Raw genomic sequence first — 13446 nt, 5'->3', positions numbered from 1 at the left:
AGATAAGGGTTGAGGGGAGGGGAGATTATTGGAGAGGTAGGGAGGGGAGGGGAGGTTAAGGGAGAGGTGGGGACAGAGAGAAGGCGGAGGGTGTGGTGGAGAGAGGTGACGGCCGTGCCGCTCGCTCCATGTGCCCCCGGACGGGGGCCAGAGGGCTGTGTGGACCGTGGCCGCGTGTCCTTGCCCTGAGCTCGCTGTGGCCCTCAGCTGAGTGGCACACACGTGCCTGCCCCCTGCCTGCCCGTCCTCCTGGGGTTCCTCCTGTGTAGCCTTCTGCACACCCAGACTGCAGATGCTCCCCTCTGTGTCCCTGGGACGCTCTCACCGCCCCCCCCCCCCTCCGCCCAGGGCAGGTGCCCCTGCCCAATCCAGGACCCGAGCTGTCATCCCCCCCGCGGAGAATCCCCCCCCGCCAGCCTGGCCCCCGGCTCCTGGGCCCCCGCTGTTCTACGGTGTGGCACCACCCGTCCCGGCCGGCCTCCCCGCGGGGCCCTCGTGCGGGCACACAGGCCCCGCACGGTGCCGCGCGCGACCTCCGGGGTCGCCGTCCCCAGGGATGCCCTGTGAGGTGAGCTCATCTCTCCTCCAGCTGCTGGCGGCTGGCCTCTGTGCTCCTGCCGTCCCAGACGCGAGCCGGGCCACAAGCTGAGCAGGGCCACGGTGCCACGTGGCGCTCGCCCCCTTGATGCCTGTTCACAGGGCCGGGAGTGGACGTGAGCCTCCCCGTGCGCCCTCCCCTGCCACGCCCTGGCATCCACACATGGCGGTGTTGTGGCCTCGTCCCCACCGCGCTCTGGGCCCCATGGGCGTCATGGATCCAGGTCCCTTGGCAGTCTGGTGTCCAGCCCGCCCCCACCAGCGCCCCGACGCGGACAGCAGAACCCCCTGACGTGGGGAGAGCGTGGCACACCCCATCCTGTGTTGGGGTCACTAACGCTCCTGTTTTAAACACTGAGCCCGAGTCCCGTTTGTGCGTCCGCCACGTGACCTGCAGTCCTATTGGTGAGCCCCCGCCAGCTGGCGGGCGGGGGCTGGCTCGTGGCCCGCGGGGCCCTCTTGGCCCGGCCACGGCGTCCGAGGGGGTGCCGGCTCGCGTGCGTCCCGGGCGAGGGTCCGCCCTGCGGTGCCACGGGGCTGAGCCCCCCGTGCCTGGTGTGGCTCAGCCTGCCCTTCTCTCGTGTCCCGTCACGTCGGACGTCCCAGCCCTCGACCCCTGAGCACCTGAGGCCGGTGGTCGGAGCAGACGTGGCCGCGGAGACACGGCGCCCACGCCTTCCGCGGGAGACGCCGTTGTCCTCCAGAGGGGCCGCACGGGCGTCGACAGGGCCCGCGGTGCGCCCGCGTGGACAGCCATCCGCGGGCAGCCATCCGCTCTGTGGCTCTGGGGCTGCGCGGGGGTCAGTGCCCCGGACCGACGTAGCTGCGTGGGGAGGCGTTCTCTCTCTCTCTCTCTCTCTCTCTCTCTCTCTCTCTCTCTCTCTCTCGACCTCTGACCCTACCTCCTTCTTCTCCCTCTCTCTCCCTCCCTCTCTCTCCCTCCCTCTCTCTCCCTCCCTCTCTCTCCCTCCCTCTCTCCCACTCCCTCTCTCCCACTTCTCTGTCTCTCCCACTTCTCGCTCTCTCTCTCTCTCTCTGTCTCTCTCTCGCTCTCGCTCTCTGTCCCTCCCTCTCTGCCTCTTCCTCCCTCCCTCTTCCTCCCTCTCTCCCACTTCTCTCTCTGTCTCTCTCTCGCTCTCGGTCTCTGTCCCTCCCTCCCTCTTCCTCCCTCCCTCTTCCCCCCTCTCTCCCTCTCTCTGTCTCTCTCTCTCTCCCTCTCCTCTGTCTTCCTCCTTTTCTTCCTCAGAGAGCATATCCAGCACGACCGCGGGTGCGCCTCCTTCGGGTCCAGGACAGGTCTGTCCCATGTGCTGGAGGTCAGGGAAGGCCCCGCGCGGTCCCCGCGGAACCCGCGGAGGCCTGCCTCGCGGCCCCGGGAGGTGGCCGGCTCCCAAGGACGCCCCGTGTGCGGACGGGAATGTGTGTGCGCCAGCTGTGCTGGGCCGAGCTCTATTTATGTCCCGGAGATTAAACTTGTGAATCTCGCGTGGCCGCACACGGCTGTTTTCTCTCTCCCTGTCCGTCCGTCCGTCCGTCCGTCCGGGCTGCTTCTCAGCGGCCCCCGGGGGCATGGAGCTCAGCCTGCGTCCCTGCCGGGCGGCCACGTGGGCACCAGAGCGCTGACGCTGCGGGTCGAGTCGCGGGGGCCTCCGTGACGGCCCCTGGGCGCTGTGGTGTGGTGCCGACGCGGGACGTCCCCACGGTGCCGTGCGGACGGCAGAATCGCAGCCACCGCTGCCTTCTGGGGGCCACCGTGGCCTGCGTTCCCACACTTCAAGACGCGTGCAGCCTGGGCCCTTACGTCGTACGTGCACCTCTGTTGTATTTTAACGTTTACTTGTCTTTGAGAGAGCGCGACAGATCGCCAGCAGGGGAGGGGCAGAGGGACAGGGAGGCACAGAATCCCAAGCAGGCTCCAGCCTCTGAAGGCCCAGCATGGAGCCCGACGCGGGGCTCGAACTCACGGACCGCGAGGTCCCGACCCGAGCCGAAGTCGCAGGCCTAACCGACCGAGCCACCCCGGCCCCCTCACGCGCGTCTCTTCTAAACACATGCTGTTTTTTAGGTGTGCCTGGGGGGCTCCCCACTCACGGTTTAGGTCAGGTCGTGACCACACAGGTCGTGAGTTTGTGCCCCTGCGTTGGGCTCACTGCTGACCGTGCACAGCCTGCTTGGGATTTCCTCCCTCCCTCCCTCCCTCTGCCCCTCCCCTGCTTGCGTGCTCTCTCAAAATACATAAGGGGACTCTGGTACTCCTGGGTGGCTCAGTCGGTTGAGCGTCTGACTTCGACTCAGGTCCCGATCTCACGGTTCATGGGTTCAAGCCCCGCGTCGGGCTCTGTGCTGACACTTTGGAGTCTGGAACCTGCTTCGGATTCTCTGTCTCCCTCCCTTTCTGACCCTCCCCTGCTCACACTCTGTCTCTCTCGCTCTCTCCCTCCCTCTCTCTCTCTCTCTCTCTCTCTAACATACACCCTGCCCCCCCGCTTGTGCTACAACTGTCACCTGCCTCAGTTTCCCAGGTGCAGAAGTGGCTGAAGGCCTCCCTCTGTGTTTCTGCACCGTGACCGCAGACGGCTCGTTCTCCTCGGTGCTTTGGGGAGGTGTGGAGTCCTGACCTGATGATGCGTTTCCCCCAGAAGGACGCTGCTGCTTTCAGGCTCTGCCCGTCTGGCACGACTTTACGCTTTGCGCTTGGGGGCTGGGGGCGGCAGGCCGAGCGCAAGGTCCCGGGGGGGGGTCCCCCAGGGCCAGCCCCCGGGGGCCCTTGGTGTCTCGTAGGGAAGAAATGCAACGTGAGCCACAGGACGGGAAGACGGTTTGCTGAGTAGCGTGGCTGGTGGAGAAGAGAGGACAGGGCGTCTGGGAAAGTCAGAGACGAGAGGAGGCGTGTGCTCGTGGCTTGGGACGAGGGGTCCGTATTGGAACAGGGTCTCGGGGGGGGGGGGTGCGGCACCAGGAAGCGGACGAGGGTCCCATCTGGGGCGAGTGTGCAGTGAACGCCGGTGTCCCTCCATAAGTCACAGCCGGGGGTCCCGCCGTCCACGTCGGCCGAGCTTTGCTCAGAGCTGACGTCCCAGCCGGGGTCTGGGGCCCGGGTGTTGGGTGTGCGTCAGGCGTCGGGGCCGAGGCCATCACGGCTCAAGCAATGCCCTTCCCTGCTTCCCCCTGGGACAGGGCGCAGCTCGTCTGCTCGTTCGCGGGCCAGGTGCAGGACATGCGTGGACGGGGCCGGGCGGGAGGACAGAACGGCAGACAGCAGCACGTGGGAGACCCCGAGGCCTCCCTGCTTGCAGAGGACGTCAGTCAGCGCGGTTCGCGGACGCGAACCTCCCTCCCTCCTTTTCCCCCTCCTTCCCTCCCTCCTCCCCCTCCCTCCCCCTCTCCTTATCCCCTCCCTCCTCCCCCTCCCTCCCCCTCTCCTTATCCCCTCCCTCCTCCCCCTCCCTCCTCCCCCTCCCTCCTTCTCTCATCCCCTCCCCCTCCCTCCTCCCCCTCCCTCCTCCCCCTCCCTCCTCCCCCTCCCTCCTTCCCCCTCCCTCCTTCCCCCTCCCTCCTTCCCCCTCCCTCCTCCTCTCCTTATCCCCTCCCTCCTCCCCGTCCCTCCTCCCCATCCCTCCTCCCCCTCCCTCCTCCCCCTCCCTCCTCCCCCTCCCTCCTCCCCCTCCCTCCTTCCCCCTCCCTCCCCCTCTCCTTATCCCCTCCCTCCTTCCCCCTCCCTCCCTCCTTCCCCCTCCCTCCCTCCTTCCCTCTCCTTCCTCCATCCTCCCTCCCTCCTTGCCCCTCCCTCCTTCCCTTCCTCGCCCTCCCTCTTTCTTTCCCTCTCCCGCCCTCCCTCCCTCCTTCAATTCCCTCCCGCACCCTGCCTCCCCCCCTTCCCCCTCCCTCCCTGCACCACACTCTCCCATGTTATTCCCTCCCCACCACACCCTGCTTGCATGCACTGTGTCTGCAGCTCTGTGTAGAGGTTCAGGCCCCTGGAGCACTGAGCTGGCCTGTCCCGCCGTGCCAGCCCCCACGGTCCCCGGGGCCCCCCCAGTGACTGAACAGAGGACAAGTCTCGGGAACACGTGCATGTCTGGGACGTGAGGCTTCTGAGTGCTGAGGACTGGACAGAAGGGCCTGATGACAGGGACGGTCCTGATGTGTGACTGAGGGCACCGGACTGTCGCTGACGTGTGACTGAAGGCATGGGGACCGTCCTGACACGTGACTGAGGGGACACAGGGCTGTCCCTCACGTGTGACTGTCCCTGATGGGGTGACGGGGCCCATCCTGACGTGTGACCAAAGAGGACACAGACCGTCCCTGATGTGTGACAGACAAGGACACAGACTGTCCTGGCACGGGACCAGGGAGGACACAGAGCCATCCCTGACGAGTCACTGAGGAGGACACAGGACCGTCTGTGAGCTGTGACTGAGGAGGACAGAAACCGTCCCACAGGGGTTACTGGGGACAGCAGAGGACGGGGGCCGGACCGAGGGCGTGTCCAGGGAGTGCGGAGCATGTTGAGCCACGACCAGGGAGGACAGGGACCATAAGGAGGGGTGACCCGGGCAACGGAGACCGTATTGGACCCTGACCCAGGAGGGCGGGGACCGAGTTGAGCGGTGACCGGGGAGGAGGGGGACACCGGGGAGGTGGTCGTTGAGCCGGGAGGAGGTCCCGCCAGCGGAGGGAACGACCCCTGGGACGCGGCCCGGGACGTGCCCTGTGCTGTGCCTGCTGGCGCATCGCGTGGTTCACGCCCCGGCTCGTGTGGCCGTGGGCAGGGGTGCGTGTGCAGTGCTCGGAGCGTGTGTGTGTCCGCCGCTGACCGACGGGCTTGTGCTTCTGGCGGGTCCCGCCGTGGGGCCTGTGCTTGTAGCTCCCTGCGTGGTGGGCCTGCCTGTCCTCCCAGCTGGACTCCCCCCCTCCTCCCTGTGCCCCGAGCCTCCTGTCCTCCCAGCCGGCCTCCCCCACCCCTCCTCCCTGTGCCCCGAGCCTCCTGTCCTCGCAGCCGGCCTCCCCCACCCCTCCTCCCTGTGCCCCAAGCCTCCTGTCCTCCCAGCCGGACTCTCCCGCCTCCTACCTGCCCCGAGCCTCCTGTCCTCCCTGCCCCGAGCCTCCTGTCCTTGCAGCCGGCCTCCCCCACCCCTCCTCCCTGTGCCCCAAGCCTCCTGTCCTCCCAGCCGGACTCTCCCGCCTCCTACCTGCCCCGAGCCTCCTGTCCTCCCTGCCCCGAGCCTCCTGTCCTCGAAGCCGGCCTCCCCCACCCCTCCTCCCTGTGCCCCAAGCCTCCTGTCCTCCCAGCCGGACTCTCCCGCCTCCTACCTGCCCCGAGCCTCCTGTCCACCCTGCCCCGAGCCTCCTGTCCTCGCAGCTGGCCTCCCCCACCCCTCCTCCCTGTGCCCCAAGCCTCCTGTCCTCCCAGCCGGACTCTCCCGCCTCCTACCTGCCCCGAGCCTCCTGTCCTCCCTGCCCCGAGCCTCCTGTCCTCGCAGCCGGCCTCCCCCACCCCTCCTCCCTGTGCCCCAAGCCTCCTGTCCTCCCAGCCGGACTCTCCCGCCTCCTACCTGCCCCGAGCCTCCTGTCCTCCCTGCCCCGAGCCTCCTGTCCTCGCAGCCGGCCTCCCCCACCCCTCCTCCCTGTGCCCCAAGCCTCCTGTCCTCCCAGCCGGACTCTCCCGCCTCCTACCTGCCCCGAGCCTCCTGTCCTCCCTGCCCCGAGCCTCCTGTCCTCGCAGCCGGCCTCCCCCACCCCTCCTCCCTGTGCCCCAAGCCTCCTGTCCTCCCAGCCGGACTCTCCCGCCTCCTACCTGCCCCGAGCCTCCTGTCCTCCCTGCCCCGAGCCTCCTGTCCTTGCAGCCGGCCTCCCCCACCCCTCCTCCCTGTGCCCCAAGCCTCCTGTCCTCCCAGCCGGACTCTCCCGCCTCCTACCTGCCCCGAGCCTCCTGTCCTCCCTGCCCCGAGCCTCCTGTCCTCGAAGCCGGCCTCCCCCACCCCTCCTCCCTGTGCCCCAAGCCTCCTGTCCTCCCAGCCGGACTCTCCCGCCTCCTACCTGCCCCGAGCCTCCTGTCCACCCTGCCCCGAGCCTCCTGTCCTCGCAGCTGGCCTCCCCCACCCCTCCTCCCTGTGCCCCAAGCCTCCTGTCCTCCCAGCCGGACTCTCCCGCCTCCTACCTGCCCCGAGCCTCCTGTCCTCCCTGCCCCGAGCCTCCTGTCCTCGCAGCCGGCCTCCCCCACCCCTCCTCCCTGTGCCCCAAGCCTCCTGTCCTCCCAGCCGGACTCTCCCGCCTCCTACCTGCCCCGAGCCTCCTGTCCTCCCTGCCCCGAGCCTCCTGTCCTCGCAGCCGGCCTCCCCCACCCCTCCTCCCTGTGCCCCAAGCCTCCTGTCCTCCCAGCCGGACTCTCCCGCCTCCTACCTGCCCCGAGCCTCCTGTCCACCCTGCCCCGAGCCTCCTGTCCTCGCAGCCGGCCTCCCCCACCCCTCCTCCCTGTGCCCCAAGCCTCCTGTCCTCCCAGCCGGACTCTCCCGCCTCCTACCTGCCCCGAGCCTCCTGTCCTCGCAGCCAGCCTCCCCCGCCTCCTCCCTGCCCTGAGCCTCTTGTCCTCGCAGCCTCCTGTCCTTGAAGCCAGCCTCTCCCACCCCTCCTCCCTGTGCCCCGAGCCTTCTGTCCTCCCAGCCGGCCAACCCCCGCCTCCTTTCTGCCCCGAGCCTCCTGTCCTCACAGCCGGCCTCCCCCCCCCCTCCTCCCTGTGCCCAAGCCTCCTGTCCTCCCAGCCGGACTCTCCCGCCTCCTCCCTGCCCCGAGCCTCCTGTTCTCGCAGCCAGCCTCCCCCGCCTCCCTGCCCTGAGCCTCCTGTCCTCGCAGCCTCCTGTCCTCGCAGCCAGCCTCCCCCCCCCCCATCCCTGTGCCCTGAGCCTCCTGTTCTCGCAGCAGGCCTCCCCCCACCTCCCCGTGCCCTGAGCCTCTTGTCCTCGCAGCCTCCTGTCCTCGCAGCCGGCCTCCCCCCTGCTCCTTCCTCCTCCTCCAGTTGGTGCCCTGCTTCCTGCAGTGCCTTCCCTCCTCACTCCCTTCCTCCCTCATTGCCTCCCCCCTTCTTGCCCACCTCCCTCACTGCCCCCCATGCCCTCCCCCTCACTGCCTCCCCCTGCCTGCCCTCCCCCCCACTGCCCTCCCTCTCACTGCCTCCCCCTGCCTGCCCTCCCCCCCACTGCCCTCCCCCTCACTGCCTCCCCCTGCCTGCCCTCCCCCCCACTGCCCTCCCTCTCACTGCCTCCCCCTGCCTGCCCTCCCCCCCACTGCCCTCCCTCTCACTGCCTCCCCCTGCCTGCCCTCCCCCTCACTGCCTCCTCCTGCCTGCCCTCTTCCCTCACTGCCCCCCCACTGCCCTCCCCCCTCACTGCCTCCCCCTGCCTGCCCTCCCCCCCACTGCCCTCCCTCTCACTACCTCCCCCTGCCTGCCCTCCCCCTCACTGCCTCCCCCTGCCTGCCCTCCCTCTCACTGCCTCCCCCTGCCTGCCCTCCCCCTCACTGCCTCCCCCTGCCTGCCCTCCCCCCCCGCCCTCCCTCTCACTACCTCCCCCTGCCTGCCCTCCCCCCCACTGCCCTCCCCCTCACTGCCTCCCCCTGCCTGCCCTCCCCCCCACTGCCCTCCCTCTCACTGCCTCCCCCTGCCTGCCCTCCCCCCCACTGCCCTCCCTCTCACTGCCTCCCCCTGCCTGCCCTCCCCCCCACTGCCCTCCCTCTCACTGCCTCCCCCTGCCTGCCCTCCCCCCCACTGCCCTCCCTCTCACTGCCTCCCCCTGCCTGCCCTCCCCCTCACTGCCCTCCCCCCTCACTCCCCCCCCACTGCCCTCCCTCTCACTGCTTCCCCCTGCCTGCCCTCCCCCTCACTGCCCTCCCCCCTCACTGCCTCCTCCTGCCTGCCCTCCCCTTCACTGCCCTCCCCCTCAATGCCTCCCGCTGCCTGCCCTCTTCCCTCACTGCCCCCCCCACTGCCCTCCCTCTCACTGCCTCCCCCTGCCTGCCCTCCCCCTCACTGCCCTCCCCCCTCACTGCCTCCCCCTGCCTGCCCTCCCCCCCACTGCCCTCCCTCTCACTACCTCCCCCTGCCTGCCCTCCCCCTCACTGCCCTCCCCCCTCACTGCCTCCCCCTGCCTGCCCTCCCCCCCCTGCCCTCCCTCTCACTACCTCCCCCTGCCTGCCCTCCCCCCCACTGCCCTCCCTCTCACTACCTCCCCCTGCCTGCCCTCCCCCCCACTGCCCTCCCTCTCACTACCTCCCCCTGCCTGCCCTCCCCCCCCACTGCCCTCCCCACCAGGACACCGGTCTGCTCCTGCAGTAGCATCAGGTGGCCGTCTCGTGTCCCAGCTCCGCAGAATGCGGAGTCTGGGCGAGACGTGCGCCTGCAGGTTGGACTGTGCTGCCTGGTCTCGGCCAGCCGGGGCAGCTGGAGGCAGGGTCGTCGGGGGTCGTGTGCGTCTGTCCGTCCGCAGCCTCGGGCGGGCGTGTGTGGTGGCAGAAGGTGCCACGCGCACTCCTCGTGACAGATGCTGTCGAGCGCTGCCGGGGGCCAGTGGCCCGCGGGGACAGGCAGCCGGCTTCGTGAGGGCGGCCGCGAGGGCGCCGTGACGCTCCCCTGCCTCGGCGTCCCCGGACCCGGCTGGCGTGTGGCCCTAGGCCGACCCCGAGCACACGTGTCCTCAGCCGTCAACCCGAGCGATCGTGTCTGCTCGCGGGACTCGAAAACGCAGCCCCGTCTTGCGTGCAAAGTGGCCACCGCAGCCGCCCCACCGGCCACCGGGCCCACACCTGGGATGCGCGGATGTCACCGCGCTGAGACGCTACGTCACACGTGGCGCCACCTCAGGTCTGCCCAGGGCGGCGGCTTTGGCTCTGCGATGACTCCTGTGCCTGTGACTTTCTGGCGACCAGGACCGTGCGGTTGAGGTTCTGTGTGTGAGGGACCTGCGTGTCGGGGTGGAGGGCATGTCCTTGTAAGACTGTGTGTGTGTGTGTGTGTGTGTGTGTGTGTGTGTGGGACCCGCGTGTGAGGGTGGAGGGCACGTCCTTGTAAGAATGTGTGTGTGTGTGTGTGTGTGTGTGTGTGTGTGTGTGTGTCTGAGGGACCCGCGTGTCGGGGTGGAGGGCGCATCCTTGTAAGAATGTGTGTGTATGTGTGTGTGTGTGTGTGTCTGAGGGACCCGCGTGTCAGGGTGGAGGGCGCATCCTTGTAAGAATGTGTGTGTGTGTGTGTGTGTGTGTGTGTGTGTGTCTGAGGGACCCGCGTGTCGGGGTGGAGGGCACGTCCTGGTAAGAGTGTGTGTGTGTGTGTGTGTGTGTGTGTGTGTGTGTGTGTGTGTGTCTGAGGGACCCGCGTGTCGGGGTGGAGGGCGCATCCTTGTAAGAATGTGTGTGTGTGTGTGTGTGTGTGTGTGTGTGTGTGTGTGTGTCTGAGGGACCCGCGTGTCAGGGTGGAGGGCGCATCCTTGTAAGAATGTGTGTGTGTGTGTGTGTGTGTGTGTGTGTGTGTGTCTGAGGGACCCGCGTGTCGGGGTGGAGGGCGCGTCCTTGTAAGACTGTGTGTGTGTGTGTGTGTGTGTGTGTGTGTGTGGGACCCGCGTGTGAGGGTGGAGGGCACGTCCTTGTAAGAATGTGTGTGTGTGTGTGTGTGTGTGTGTGTGTGTGTGTGTGTCTGAGGGACCCGCGTGTCGGGGTGGAGGGCACGTCCTGGTAAGAGTGTGTGTGTGTGTGTGTGTGTGTGTGTGTCTGAGGGACCCGCGTGTCGGGGTGGAGGGCGCATCCTTGTAAGAATGTGTGTGTGTGTGTGTGTGTGTGTGTGTGTGTGTGTCTGAGGGACCCGCGTGTCGGGGTGGAGGGCACGTCCTGGTAAGAGTGTGTGTGTGTGTGTGTGTGTGTGTGTGTGTGTGTGTGTGTGTGTCTGAGGGACCCGCGTGTCGGGGTGGAGGGCATGTCCTTGTAAGACTGTGTGTGTGTGTGTGTGTGTGTGTGTGTGTGTGGGACCCGCGTGTGAGGGTGGAGGGCACGTCCTTGTAAGAATGTGTGTGTGCGCGTGCGTGTGTGTGTGTGTGTGCGTGCGCGCGAGGAACCCGCGTGTCGGGGTGGAGGGCACGTCCCTGTGCAGGAAGCATGTGTGTGGGAACAAGCGGTTACACGCATAAGCCGCACACGAAGTTCACCCTTTCCTGGATGCAGCCGTCTGGTCATCTGTGTCCACCTGGCTCATCCCTGGGGACGCGGGGACCACGGGGCTGGCTCTGAACCCCTGGGGACTGTGGGGGGACCACAAAGTTGGTGCTGCCCCCACCATGGGCCTGCAGGCAGGGTCTTCACGAGCATCCATGCCGGTCAGCCCGGGCCTCACCGGTTCCCGTCCTGGGGTCCTGAGGGGCCACCTGGAACGCAGGGGTGAAGGCGGCTATGTGGGGAGGACCTGTGGAGGACTGGCGCTCACTCTCGCGTCGTGTGACCCGTAGGGATTGTGTGCGGTCCTGTGTGCACGGTGGGTCCGAGGTGTGACTCACAGGGAGCGTGTGCGGTCCTGTGTGCACATTGAGTCCAGGTCTGTGTGACCCCCCCAGGAGTGTGTGCCGTCCTGGGTGCACGTCGGGTTCGGGGCTGTGTGACCCCCCACCGGGAGTGTATCCTGTGTGCACGTCCTGTGTGCACGTCGGGTCCGGGGTGTTGTGTGACCCACAGGAAGCGGTGTGCGGTCGTCTGTGCACGTCGGGTCTGTGGTGCTCGGTGCACTTCGTTAGAGCCGCTGGCTCTGCTTGTCACGTTAGCTGAGGCCACGCACGTTTCCCGGTCCTCACGGCCTGCCGTCTGCTTTGTCTCAGGTTCAGACAAAGAAGGAGGAGCCCCTGCCGCCCGCCGGCAGCGAAAGCATCCCCGCGTTCTACTTCCCTCGCGGCCGTCCCCAGGACACCGTGAACGTAGACGCGGTCATCGCCAAGATCGAGCGGACTTTCGCCCAGTTCCCGCACGAGAGGGCCACCGTGGAGGACATGGGCCGCGTGGCCAAGGTGGGTGCCCCTGCGTGAGAGCGGCACACGTTCCTCAGCCCCTCCGCGGGCTCGCGGCTCGGGGTCCTGCTTACGCACGTCGTCGGAACGGTAGTCCCGGACGCGGGAGAACCCAGGTGTGTGTGGATGCCTTCCCGGGATCAGCGGGTGTGAACGTGTGCGCGTCTTAGGGACCCGGCGCCTAGAGGCCCTGCGCACGCCTTCCCCGGCCCCTCCGGCCCCGTGTCTCTCCCTGTCCAGGGTGCCGTTCCTGTGAGCGGGTGGCACTGGCCCACGGTCCACGCTTGCACCCCGTGGAGTGAGGTGGTGGCTCGGCTGAGCTGCCGCCGCCTTGTGTGTGCCTCCGCGCCCCCGTGTGTCCGCACACGGTGCGTTCCAGGAGCGTTGATGCGTGCAGACGTGACCCGGCCGGGTCCAGGGTCGCCGCACACCCGAGACCTCTCTCCCGGACTTGCGTGGCTGGGGTCACGTGGGAACGCCGCCCGATGCTTGTGGACCCACGAAACCTCTCCCGGACCACCTGCACGGTTTCGTGGCACCCAGCAGTGCGTGTGGTTCCCCTGCCTCTGCTCCCGTGCCAGCATGAGCCACATCTCTCTGATCGCAGATGTGTGTGCGCCGGGGCCTCGTTGTGGGTCTGGCTTGCCCTTTTCCCCGAGGACGGACGACCGCGACCGTGTTTCACGCGTGTGTTGGCCGTATGCCCACCTCTGGACCCACGCGTGTCTACGGCCTTTGCCCCGTGTCTCAAGTGGTTGTCGTTTCAGCGTGAATATTAAGAGTCTCTGTGTCCAGACACGCGTCCCTCATCACTTACGTGGTGTAAACGTGTTTCCTCCTGTTCCCTTGGTGCGTATTCCCCTCCTAGGTCATGTCCTATGCCACACAGAAAGCCTTTCGTGTTGATGAATTTCATTTTATGTACTTTTTCCTTCATTGCTCGTGCTTTTTGGGTCCTAGCAAGAATTTATTGCCAAATCTCAGTTGTGAAGGTTTTTTGTTTATATTCGTATGAGTGTTACAGTTTTACTTATGCATGTATCTTGAGTTTTGTATACAGTGATATCGGGGCACAACTTCATGTTTTTTTTTCTTTTTAATTTCATTTCTTTTTTTTTTTTTTAATTTTTTTTCAACGTTTTTTATTTATTTTTGGGACAGAGAGAGACAGAGCATGAACGGGGGAGGGGCAGAGAGAGAGGGAGACACAGAATCGGAAACAGGCTCCAGGCTCCGAGCCATCAGCCCAGAGCCTGACGCGGGGCTCGAACTCACAGACCGCGAGATCGTGACCTGGCTGAAGTCGGACGCTTAACCGACTGCGCCACCCAGGCGCCCCTTTTAATTTCATTTCTAAGTAACATCTACCCCCGGTGTGGGGCTCGAATGCACGACCCCGAGATCAAGAGTTCCACAGTGCGCCGACTGAGCCAGCCGGGCGCCCACAAACGTCATCTCTGTGTGTGTCCAAATCCAGGGGTCCCTTCGCCACTGCTGGAGGAGACCCTTCCTTCCCCGTTGACTGGTCTCGTGTCCCTCATTGGAAATCAGTGCATCGTCACGTGCGGGTTGATTAGCGGGTGCTGATCCTGTCCCGTGGCCCTGTGTTTCTGTTGTCGTGCCAGAACCACACTGTGTAGATTAGTTGCTTTGTAGTAGGTTTCTGAACAGGGCCGCATAGCACATCCGAGTCTTCTCGTTCACGATGTTTCAGGCGGCGCGAGGCTCTGTGTGAATTTCAGCACCGACCTCTCGGTTTCTACAAAGATGCCAGCAGGCATCTGAGGAGGGTCACTGGGAATCTGCGTCGTCTCGG

General features: G+C 66.6%; 1 protein-coding gene across 4 annotated transcripts in view; it reads left to right on the top strand.

Moving 5' to 3' along the window:
- PPP2R3B (protein phosphatase 2 regulatory subunit B''beta) overlaps positions 1-13446 on the top strand; it is a 59286-nt gene that overhangs the window by 23113 nt on the left and 22727 nt on the right. For all 4 annotated transcript variants that reach the window (XM_042974544.1, XM_042974547.1, XM_042974546.1 and 1 more), the window contains exon 2: positions 11445-11630. In XM_042974544.1, coding sequence (XP_042830478.1) covers positions 11445-11630 — 186 coding nt within the window. The remainder of the gene's footprint in view (positions 1-11444; positions 11631-13446) is intronic.

This window comes from Panthera tigris, chromosome X (assembly GCF_018350195.1).
Source record: "Panthera tigris isolate Pti1 chromosome X, P.tigris_Pti1_mat1.1, whole genome shotgun sequence".
NCBI classification, from domain to species: Eukaryota; Metazoa; Chordata; class Mammalia; order Carnivora; family Felidae; genus Panthera; species Panthera tigris.
Note: the sequence above shows the minus strand (reverse complement) of the source record. Positions and strands in the feature narration are given on the sequence as shown.